The sequence below is a fragment of the Nannospalax galili genome, unplaced genomic scaffold (genome assembly GCF_000622305.1).
Source record: "Nannospalax galili isolate Female #2095 unplaced genomic scaffold, S.galili_v1.0 scaffold46, whole genome shotgun sequence".
Taxonomy (NCBI): Eukaryota; Metazoa; Chordata; class Mammalia; order Rodentia; family Spalacidae; genus Nannospalax; species Nannospalax galili.
Genome location: NW_008355790.1, coordinates 883,657 through 895,728, shown reverse-complemented (window position 1 = coordinate 895,728; position 12,072 = coordinate 883,657). Strand labels below are relative to the sequence as shown.

General features: G+C 41.7%; 2 protein-coding genes across 3 annotated transcripts in view; one reads left to right on the top strand and one right to left on the bottom strand.

Annotated features, from left to right (window-relative positions):
• The window catches only part of Trappc11 (trafficking protein particle complex 11), a 64,513-nt gene extending 57,992 nt beyond the window's left edge, over positions 1–6,521 (bottom strand). The window contains exons 1-3 of the mRNA XM_008853561.3: positions 6,367–6,521; positions 3,312–3,536; positions 1,410–1,579 (exon numbers count right to left, since the gene is read on the bottom strand). Coding sequence (XP_008851783.1) covers positions 1,410–1,579; positions 3,312–3,515 — 374 coding nt within the window. The 5' untranslated portion in view covers positions 3,516–3,536; positions 6,367–6,521. The remainder of the gene's footprint in view (positions 1–1,409; positions 1,580–3,311; positions 3,537–6,366) is intronic.
• A 171-nt stretch (positions 6,522–6,692) lies between these two features.
• Positions 6,693–12,072, top strand: part of Rwdd4 (RWD domain containing 4) — a 19,998-nt gene continuing 14,618 nt past the window's right edge. For both annotated transcript variants that reach the window (XM_008853560.3, XM_017803337.2), the window contains exon 1: positions 6,693–6,965. In XM_008853560.3, coding sequence (XP_008851782.1) covers positions 6,942–6,965 — 24 coding nt within the window. In that variant the 5' untranslated portion in view covers positions 6,693–6,941. The remainder of the gene's footprint in view (positions 6,966–12,072) is intronic.

Below are 12,072 nucleotides of genomic sequence, written 5' to 3'. Positions count from 1 at the left end.
AACTAGCCCTTAAGAAAATGTGCAATATAATTAACTCTTACAGGTGAAGCCAAAGCAGCTTTAATTTTATTCATGTTCCCTATCTGACTGTGATTCCCCAACTAAGAACAATGTTATGCGTACATGAGATGTGGCAATTAGACCTAAGGCCACTGCTGAAAGCCATGGTAATATGAAAAGCAACCTATCCCCCACGAGTGCTGGAAACAACACGTATCCATCAATATGTTGATGACATCTGTAGTTTTGTATGCTGTTCTGAGTAAGTAGGGTCAGAAAAATAAATTCATCCCTTGTAAACTTTGATTAATGATTCTTGAAGAATCCCCATATCCTGACTGATGTTTTGCTGAAATGAGAGGAAGCCCTTTGTTCAACTGCTGAGAAATAAGGACTCCTCAGAACTGATCCGGCTCCCTCTTCTTGTACATGGCACTGCTGCAGTGACTCAGAGGGCAAAGGTACTTACCACGCAAAACTGACAACCTTAGTTTGATCCCTAGAACCCACATAAAAGTGGAAAACTAATTCTACAAGATTGTCATTTGAGCTTCACACATGTATTGTGGCACACATGCCCACATGTACATGAGTACACACACACACACACACACACACACACACACACACACACACGATCACAGTTGAATTCAGTCATCAACTTGACAGAAGGGAGGCTCAACTGGGGAATGTCCTGTATCAGATTGGCCTGTGGGCATGTTTGTGAGGCATTTTCTTAATTATTGCATGATGTGGAAAGGCCCAGGCCACTGTGGGTGGGTCTACCCCTGGGCAGATAGTCCTGGGTTGTATAAGAAAACAGGCTGAGGACAGGCCAGAGGAGCAAGCCAGTAAGTAGCATTCTCCATGGTCTGTGCTTCAGTTCCTACCTCCAGGTTTCTGCCCTGAGTTCCTGCTCTGGCTCAAAGGTAAACTATGATTGGGCATGGAAGCCAAATAAACCCTTTCCTCCCCAAGTTGGTTTTGGTCAGAGTGTTTTATCACAGCAATAGAAAACTAAGAGGACACACAACAATAATAAATAAAAATTTTAAAAAGTGTTTTATGGGGCCAAATATTAAATTGCTACCTCCAAAAGAGATCATAAATACAAGAAAATGGAAAATCAAACCAGTGTGTCCTCTAAATTTGATACCCCTGACAATGTATAGTTAATATTTATATTACTATTTAGACACAGAACAAGTTTCAATGGAGGTTAATAATCCTCAAAGTGACCACTGTAGTTTAAACAATATTCCGTTACTTTCAATAAATGTTAGTAAACAGGGCTGGGGATATAGTCAGGGGATAGCAACTGCCTAGAACACATATGCCATAGGTTCGATCCCTGGTTAGCAAACAACAGACACCTACAAGCTTCCCTGGCAGTCCGACAGTGCTCATACCTGACAATCTCCACTCTGGTAGCACACTCGGATTGCTTCTCTTTCCACTGAGGCTCATCCCAGTCCAGTTCATAGAATACAACCACCAGGGCTGGGACCAGATTCAGATGCTTATTCATCCAGCCAGTCTTTAAGACCCCTTTAGGAATGTACCATTCATATGAAGTTCTCTGCAAATAGTGACAAAATTATTTGATAACAATAGTAAAAGAAACCCCTACGGAGTGCCAGGCCTTTTACATGCATTTGTTTCATTCAATGTGCACATGACCCATTTCTAAAAGGAAGAAATCCAGGCTATCAGAAATGAAATAACACACATAAGTGTTAGAAATAGAATCTCCATCACAGAAACACTATGCTTCCCATGTGAGGAAGAAAGACCAAAGCAAAGGGTTCCTAGCAAGGTCAAGGACCTTGTTACCATGTAGAGTAACAGCCTTTTTCCAGGTAAATTCTATTTCCATTCTTTTTTTAAAAAATATTTTGTTTATTATTTTTATATGAGTGTATTGCCTGCATGTAGGTAAGTGCACCCATGTTGTGCAATGCCCGTGGAGGACAGAAGAAGCTGTTGGATCCCCTGGAACTGGAGTTATGGACAGTTGTTAACTGCCATGTGGGTGCTGGGATTCGAACCCGGGTCTTCTGCAAGAACAACCAGTGTTCTTAACTGCTGAACCATCTCTCCAGCCCCTCTACTTCCATTCTTTACATTCCTATTTCTGTTCTGGTACAATAATAAAATAGTCTAAAAAATCTAATATGGCTTCATTGGTTTCGTCTGTTTCACAAACATACTGCCATACAGCATTTCACCTTAATCTTGGATGAAATAAAAACAGAACTAATTCTTAACTACACTAGAACGTCAGCAGTCACTTTAAGTGACAGCTATAGTGCCACTCAGTGTAGCGATGATGAGAGATGATGAGAGATTTAGCATGCCAATCCTGAAGAACCCAGTTGAAATATCAATTGCTTCCAAATCACCTGCATTGGTTGAGATTACTCCATTTCAAGTTGGTCCAATGTTACTTAGAGTAAAGAAAGACAAGGACAGCAAGGAAGTCAGTTTTGAATGTAATGTTTTCCTCATTCCAAATTGAGTGAATTATTTTGGTTTCTATATAACTCACCAGAGACAAAGGTAGTGTCACATTTAAATTTTTTTGTCTTTTTGAGACAGGGTCTCCTTGTAGCCCCAACTGTTCTGGAACTCACTATGTAGACCAGGCTGGCCTTGAACTCACAAAGACCCACCTGCCTCTGCCTCCCAAGTGCTGGGAATTAAAGGCGTGCGCCACCATGCCTGGCTATATTTAAATTTTTATCACAAGCTTCCTGCACAGTTTTGACTACCACAAAGCAAGCATTCAAGATACATGTGAAACTGAACCAAACTGTTAAGTTCAAGGGTTCTATGATATTGGTAATGATGAACGGATAATGTAAAATCTTACTTTTAAAGAGGCCTTGGTTAAAACTGTGGCAACATGGAGTTTTTTTTAATGAAAAGAAAAATGTAGGCTTATAGGATAGAAAGCTTTGTAAAATAACTGTTGACAATGCTTTGTAAAATAATAAAAGGTAGAGCATAGGTGTAATTCCAGCACTCGGCGGGGGGAGGGGTAGAGGCAGGCAGACCTCTGTGACTCTATATAGACAAGACTGTGATGCCAGTCTGGTCTATATAGCCAGTTCCAGCTGGGGCTATAGGGAGACCCTGACTCAAAAACTAAAAACAAACAATAACTGTACACAAAAATGCTTGTGCTTCCTTATATACCACTGTAACCTCTACCTGATAAACTTTGGTTTTCCAACACATAGGAATGGGAGAGGGAGAGTGGGAAGAGGACGGGGACCATGAACGAATGCATGCAATCCTGATGCCCTTACCTTGGGTCTACATTTTGGATATTCATGGTCACCTGGCAGCACCTTGAAAGAAATTGGTACCCTATCAGCCCTCCGATTGGCACAGAAAGCATCCCAGACTGCTCGATGGACAGCATTATAAACTACATCTAGGCCAGTAAGTGTAACAAAAGCCATAGGCCGACAACATAATTCCACAGGGAAGTCCCACTGTGTGGGGCTCATGTTTAACACGGCACAGAAAATCTGAAATACAAATGTCAGAACATTCATAATTATTTTTCAAAATCAACAATATTTTAATATATAAATATTATAAAAAGGCAAAAGGCTCCAAGTGCACATCTTTAAGTAAATACAAGAGAACAAAGTGACACTTGAATTCCTGAGTTAAACTTACTAAATTATTAATTGCATTATATTTTATTTAAAAATTCACAAAAAAGTTGTCAATTTTTAGACAAAGCAGTATTTTCAATAATTTTTTAAAATGTCCACCAAAGTTATATAGGACGAACCGATCAAGAAAGTAGGAAAGTGATCAAATTAAAATAGGTCTTGCCACGCAAGGTGGCAGATGCCTATAATCTTAGCACTCAGGAGGCTGAAGCAGGAGGATCAAGAGTTTAAGGTAGCCTGATATAAAATAGTAAGACTCTTATCTAAAAAGAGCATAAAAATTTTAAGCTCTATGCCCTATTTCAACCATAAATTATTTTTAAAAGTTATTGACTTACATCTATTAAAAGTACAACTTCGTCTTATTTCTCTGGAATTACAAATAACTAATTTTAGAATGCTTAGAATGTTACTAATATGTGCATTATCTAAATAACTGTTTTCTCACTTTCCACAATATAATTAGAAGAAAAGCTATGAGACACTAATAATGAATGAAAACCCTTAGGAGGACATGGTTCTGCTGTGTCAGCTTAAGTCTACAATAAATTCACATATGCACTGTCTTTAAAAAAAAAACTATATAAAAATGTGCTTATTCCAAACAAAATTACCACTGCATTTTAAAACTATTTATTTCCCTAAGGGTTTATTATGTGCTTCTATAAAGAGGTAGTCACCACCATTACATTATGCAGAACACAATATAATCTTTGGGGAAATGGAGGCATAAAATACCACCACTTGATTCCTAAAACATAGAATATTTCTAACTGAAAGGTTAATTTAGTAAAGATAATTAAGTAGGTATCTTATGCTTAAGCACTGAAAGAACAATAAGTATTGAAAAATGATTTGGAAAGTTTGCCAGAATGATGCCTACAACATAAGTCTCGAGAATTGCTTAAAAGGAGTCTTTAAGGGTAGTATTGTGCTTTAAGGGCAAAGAAAAACATACTACTTCTAGGGAATTTAGGATGAAGAGAGAAATATTCTCACTCTGCAGAACTGGGGGATGAAAATTAAAGAGGTTGTCAAAATGTAATATGGATATCGTTGCCTAATACCAAACAGTCTAGGCAAGAGTGCTAAAGGCCCATTTCCCTTAATACTAGAGATTCAAAAGAAATAGCTGTGGTCTTTGAATATGGAAAGGAAATAAGGGGAAGTATAAATAATTTATAAAGCTCTAAATTAGTACTGTCCAAGAGGAATACAGTATGAGTCACATGGTTTAAAAAATTTCTATCTAGCAGTTACACTAAAAAGTAAAAAAGATGCCAGCTCAGGTAGCAAACTCCTGTAATCCCAGCACTCAGGAGGCAGAGGCAGGAGGATGGCTTCAAGTTCCATAGTAGCCTGATCTACAGGGTTACATGGTGAGGCACAGATCTCAAGTCCCCCACACCCTAAAAAACAGAAAAAGAGAAATGTAGAATTCATTTTAGTACAATCCTATTCAACCCAGTTATGTTCAAAACTATCCTTCAAACATCAATGTGTTGTTGATTTTTAAAAACCTATTTCTTTACTGTCTTCAAAACCTGGTTGTTTTATTTTTATTGCATATCTCAGTTGGGTCTAGCCGATTTCAAGTGCTCAAGAGTCACCTGTGGCTACTGTCTACCACAATGGACAGTGCAGCTCTCAATTACGGCTAATCCGTTCCAACAACATCCTATGAACACCAATTTAGAAGTTCCTGTCAACCATATTCTACTTTACAGGCTGTGGCACTTGAAATGGTCCTGCTTATTATTCTGTGGCTTTCAAAGGGATAGGACCCTGAGAGCATGGTGGTGCAGGCCTTTAATCCCAGCACTCTGCACTCTGGAGGCAGAGGTGGACAGATCTCTGAGTTCGAGGCCCATCTGGTATATATATTGAGATCCTGTCTTTAAAAAAATGAGCCTGGCCTAGTGGCACATGCCTTTAATCCCAGCACACAGGAGGCAGAGGCAGGCGGATCTCTGTGAGTTCAAGGCTAGCCTGGTCTACACAGTGAGTTCCAGGCCAGCTATAAGGAGACCCTGTCTCAAAAAGATTTAAAGAAAAGAATGGTGAACGAGGGGAGGGGATGGGACTGGAAAGGAGGAGTTCAGATTAAATAGATCTCAATGACACACAGGAAAGTAAATGTTTTCTGGCTTCCTATAAAATAATGGAGAAATCAAACAACACGAAAGGATGCAAAGTAGAAAGTAAAGTCTTCGGCACTCATATGGTTAAAGTGACAGCTAACGTGGAAGAGAAGCAGGGTAACCCAATCAAAATGACTACTAACAAAGATGGTTATCAATGAACGGGAGGTTCGGGGTGCAAGGCATAGCCTAGTAAGTATGGATCCAGAGACATCCAACTACAAAAAGATCAAAGGAAGAAAGACAGCCTGGGAGCCTGATGCAGAGCATAGGAAGCAACAACCCAACCTAGGAAGACTCTGTCCCCAGAGTCGCAGCGTTCCGCTCAGGAAGCTGCAATGAGGAAAGAAGTAATAACCTCACAGCCCTAGAAACTGTCATCTTCCTCTAGTCTCTTCTCTCTACCTAGAAACAAGTGGGATTTTCTTTGGGGCTGTCAGGATTGCATCCCTGGACGCCTCAAGAAAACGCGCAGGCCCTCAAAGCAGCCCTGCTCCTCTGCAGGTTCTCCTGGCCGTCTCCGGGCCCGGACTCACCCAGGCCGCACGCCCTGGGCCCGCTGCACCTGCAGTCAGCCGCCGCCAGCCCGGAGGGGACCAAGAAAGCGAGGTAGGGGCGTCACCGGACTCCAAGGCCAGGTCCCTACAGCCTCAACCCCGGAGCCGGGAGCAGAAGGCTAGACTTCCTTTTCCCCGCCTCCGCTGGCACAGGAAGCGCTTCCTGGACTTGAGTGACAGCTCTTCACACCAATCACAGATCAGGAACTGTACGCCGCTCCTCAGAGCGTAAGGAAGGCGCTCTATTTCCTAGAGAAGAAAGAGCTGGGGGCGGAGAGAGAAGGTGCCAATCCGAGGAACGATCGTGACAGAGGGCGGAGCCTCCTCCGTTACCGCCCCGCAGCGACAGGTCGTGGCGTCCCACTTAGAGTGGCCTGGGTCTCCTGGTTCACAGGCACCGCCGGCGGCTTGGCGCTGCCGAGGACCCGCGCGCGTGAACTCGTCCCCACGGCTGCGAGGGTTCCCCTAGGCCGAGGCGCGGAAGCGGGGCGCGCCGGCCTCCCGGCCACTGCCCGCCTGCTCTTCGTGGTCGCCTACGCCGTCCGTCCGGCGCGATGGGTGCCAACGAGGACCAGGAGGTGAAACCCCCCTCCCCACCCCCGGGCTGGACACCCCGTTCCCCGCTGGAGGCGGCCGGGGCGCCGCACGTGTTCCTCGCCCTTCGCGCTCTTTCAGCCTGCCCGCGGTGCCCCACGTTGACCGGTCCCCTGCGAGGTGACACCAAGCACGCGTGTGGCCAGCGAGCACGAATGGGTCCTGGTGCGACTCTGCCTCCTGCTCCCCGCTTTTGTCAGTTTTTGCAACCTTGGGGGACTCAGCAGGTTTCCTTGTTAATGAGTGTCCTTGGTCCACGACCCTGGTGCGCTTGACTGTCCTTTAAATCCCTTATGTGGCTAAGCGCTTGGATGACTGAGTTATGCGGTCGTAGAATCTGGTAGCCCTTAAATTTGAAAATCTGTGATCTCGTAGAGAGAGGGTTAATTGAGTAAGTAAAATTTATGTAAAGGAAAAAAAAAAAAAAAAAAAAAGACCCGGGTGGTTCTGGTTCTGTCTGCAGTTTATGCTTAGTGGAATCATTTACCCATCTGTTGTTGAGTGGATTTAAAATCTGCTTTGAGCATCCAGGTATCATCAGAATTGTATAGTTTGTGCTTAGATATTTTCTTGCAAAATGTCATTTTGATATTGAATAATGTGATGGAGTTGGAGGGGATGGTTGCTACCAGTCACCTGTAGGGGAACCGTCTAACTTTTTTTAAAAATATTTTTTTTATTTTATTTTATGTGTATGAGTGCTTTGCCTGCATGTGTGTAAGTGCACCACGTGTGTACACTGCAAAGGGCAGAAAAGGGCGTTGGATCCCCTGGAAGTGGAGTTATGGACAGTTGTGAGCTGGGGTGCAGAAGCTGGGAACTGAACCTTGGTCTTCTTACAGAGCCACAAGTGCTCTTAACCTCTGAGCCATCTCTCCAGCCCTGGAACCTAAGTATAATGTATCTAGATGAGGAAGAGTATCCTAGCACTGTATGATGCATGTGGTAGAATTAGGATTAGAATAAAAATCTCCTTGTGTAGTAGTAGGAATAATAGACTTAATAGAATCTCTGGATTGCAAGTTATCTTTAAAGGACCCCCAACTCCAACAAGTTAACTGATAAATGAATACCCTAGTAACATAGTCTTACCATTCAATGAAACCAAAGAACTGATTGTATTAATGAATCCAGAGGAGGGTATAGAGAGACAGGAGAAAAGGAGACTAGACAGTGGATACAAAGTTAAAATTAGAGAAGATGTCTGATGTCGTTACACAATAGAATTAAATAGTTAAAAAGTTAAATGTGTATTTCAAATAGCTGGTTGATCAACAAAGAAATGGTTAAAAGTGAGAGGTAATAGACATGTTAATTAACCTAATTGGAGGATCATTGTATAATATGCACACACTGGAAAAGATTAAAAAAAGGGGGGGCTACATTGTACCCCATAAGTAAATACAATTATTATGTATCAATTTAAAAGTAGTTCTGTCTTCTAGCAAAGCACAGAATATACAGTGTAATGTTTCTCCAAGTTTGACCCATGGACCACCACTGGTAGCTGACTCCATCTACCTCAGAACGGCTGAATCAAAATTTCTGTGGTAGGGCCCAGGAATTTCCCTTTTTCTTTTTTCCAGTTATTTTTAAAAATTAATTTGCTGGTCGTGGTGGTGCAAGCCTTTAGACCCAGCACTCCGGAGACAAAGGCAGGCAGATCTCTGTGAGTTCCAGGACAGCTGAGGATACAGAAAGACCGTGGCTCAAAAAGACCACAAAATAAATAAATAAAATTAATTTTTTGGTTTTTAATTTGAAAAATGGAAATTTGACAAGGAAATTCCATTCTTCCTCTCGGTACATGTCCAAATGTTTGAAGATAGTTTCCTACGAAGTTTTTATTTTTCTTTATTTATTTTTGGTCTTTTGAGACAGGGTCTCTCTGTAGCCCCAGCTGTCCTGGAACTCATTATGTAGACAGGGCTGGCCTTGAACTCACAGAGATCCGCCTGCCTCTGCCTCCTGAGTGCTGGGATTAAAGGCGTGCACCACCACACCCGGCCCCCCTTTTTTTTAAGGATGAAATTATTGCTTTTAGCTTTTCTCCATATATCTATTCTTTTAGTTCCTTTACTATCCTGGAATTGAGTGTATATGAACAGATTACAAATTTATTTATGTACTGTGTTGAAATCACTACTTTCTGATTTGCTATCAACCAACATCCTTTAAGTGCTTTATACAAAGCAATCTACTTATATATTTAAATATCTAAATATGAGTTCTGTTTACACCATTAATTTTTTGCTGTTGTCTTTGTGAGACTGGGTCTCCCTGTAGCCAGAGCTGGCTTGGAGTTCCCTATGTAGACCAGGCTGGCCTCAATCTCAGAGATCTCATTGCCTTTGTCTCCCACATGCTGGGAGTAAAGGCGTGTAACACCACACCGACAACACACTATTAAATTTTATCATTACCTCAGCTTTCCTGGACTTTTAGAGGAATTCTTGTTCTTTCATCGGAATAATTCGTTTTCTCATCAAATTACCATCCACAAATTTGAACAAACCTTCCTTCTATTTTTGTTCCTGCCCAAGTTATTAGTTAAAATATGGAAAGAGATTAAGGACAGAAGGAGTAACACTATGTTCTTGAATCCAGTTTTGATTTCTATGTTTGCTACTGTGGTTTGTTTGTTTGGGTTTTGCTTACTTGTTTGGTTTGGTCTGTAAAGGTAGCCTTGCTGAAATTCAAATGGATTAAGTCTGGTGCCTCTCTCTAATATACCTCCTGAGTTACTTTAAGGAGGACTATTTAGATGTGTCTTGTTTTACAGATGCTTGCTGAGTCCTAGGGATTATTTTTTACTCTCTCCAGTGTCACACTATTTAATAATCTATTCTAAAATTGTGTCCATGTCAAATAAATCAAGCTCACCATCTTTAATGTGTAGAATTAATAGCATGAATCTTTTAACTTTTAAAAACTCTATTGAGAGCCGGGCGTGGTGGCACATGCCTTTGATCCCAGCACTCGGGAGGCAGAGACAGGCGGATCTCTGTGAGTTCAAGGCTAGCCTGGTCTACATAGTGAGTTCCAGGACAGCTGGGGCTACAGGGAGACCCTGTCTCAAAAAGACCAGAAGAAAAAAACAACCTCTACTGAGAATTTCATATATGCATATAAGGTGTTTTGATCAAATCCACACCTACTCCCTCCCCTCCAACACCTCCCATATACTTTCTTTTTTTAATAGGGCTTTTTGCTACTCTAACATTCCCCCATCTGAAGAGGTAACTCTAAAATCTTGTAGGGATTAGATAAGAGCTCCCAAATACTTTTGACATTTTTGGCCCTTGGAACATAGTGTGTTGCTAAGAGACCCAAGGACATTTTGACTTTGATTCAAGAAACTGGCTACTTTTCTTTGGGGTCTTTTTACCCTAACTGCCTAACCAATTCCTATCTCCTATTCTGATCACACCATCCTCTGAAAAGGTTACTCAAATTGCCAACAGGGAATTGGGACGCAGACCACTCTGGTTTCTTCCATGCTAAACAGGGACGCAGGGTGAGGTAATTGGGGTACCTCTTCAGTGGGTCTATCTAAAAGACTCAAATTCCGTAACTCTTATCTGTAGGGAGAAAAGAAAGTCCTTGACTGGTGAATAGGAGATGTGAAGGAGAAGTAAAGGCAAGAGTGGTTAGCATTACTAGTTCTAGACAGGGAACCAGAAAAAAGTCAGAACAGGGCAAATTTCAAATGTTTATATCAGAGTCCACTGGGATTTCTTGATAGCTTCCAAAAGCATCCCTCTATTGGATTCCTCCTCATTTTTCTTTTGTCTGCCAAAGCTGGACTAGAGCGTGTTGGACTCAGGATTTGTTTGCAGGCATTTTGATAGCTGTTGGAGTGGCTAGAAACAGTGTCAGTTCCCCCTCAAAGGCTTCTAGATTGGGGGAGAAAACAAATTTAGCCATCATTTTAGAACAGTAGTGGGTTATCTCCCTTAGCTACAGGTGGGCACTACAGTATTGTAGACACAGATTTGAAGTCTTACATCTGAGCAGCACTTTCTGCTTAGAAACAAAATCATCAATGAGAAATAGTTGTCTAAATAACATTTTATATGGACTTAAGCCTAATGTCTGGGAACTGTAATTCCTTGAACTCTTAAATATACTGATGACTTTACTCTTTGGTTATACTTTCCTTTTGGGTGTTTAAGACCATGCAGTTGGCCCGAATAAACCAATTTATTTTTACTCTTCAGGTCGTTGGAGGATCTGTTCCCCAGGGGTCACATGGGCTTGGGAGGAGCCCCTGGCTCCTTTCTTTTACCGGTCCCATCTATGTGAAGATAAATAAAAGGTCCTGCTTGACTGTGGCTGGCTTCACTTGGAAGCATGAAGGAAATATTTCCTCTGTGTTGACCCTCCTCTTTATAGACTGGACACTGGTTCGAGTCCATTTGGTGGGGTCTCCATGGCCTCCCTGAACAGGAGGACAGGTGATTCACCATAGTTACAGGACATTTTGAGAGATGCTCCATAGTCCCCTGGAACTTAGTTGACCTTAGAGGGCAAGGAGCAAAACATGTCCTTTAAGCCCCTCTGACCAGATTAGTATAGCCTCACTATGGCTGTTAAACATCCAGTAAGGTTAGTTCCACCAATCTGGTACTTTTAATTACCATATGAATAGCATGAATCTTTTAAAAACTAAAATATATACCCATGTCTGTTGTTGTTTCTCTTAGGACTTCGTCAGTCATCACTAACAGTGACTAAGATTTTTCATAGCATTCCAACAAATTATTCTAGACATAGACTATTAGTTAGCATTTTCCTTTCTAGTCCTATCTCCCATCCAATCCTGTCTTTTCTTATTAATGTTCTTTTTTTGTGGCCTGTAGGTGCTATTTAAGCTTTGTGTCACTCTGTGGAAAGGATAACACATGTAACTAATATGTGTTTTAAAATGGGAAATTGGGGCTGGAGAGATGGCTCAGCAGTTAAGAATATTGAGTGTTCTTGCAGAAGACCAGAGTTCAAACCCCAGCGCCCACATGGCAGCTAACAACTGTCTATAACTCCAATTCCAGGGGATCTGACAGTCTCTTCTGTCCTCCACAGGCATTGCAT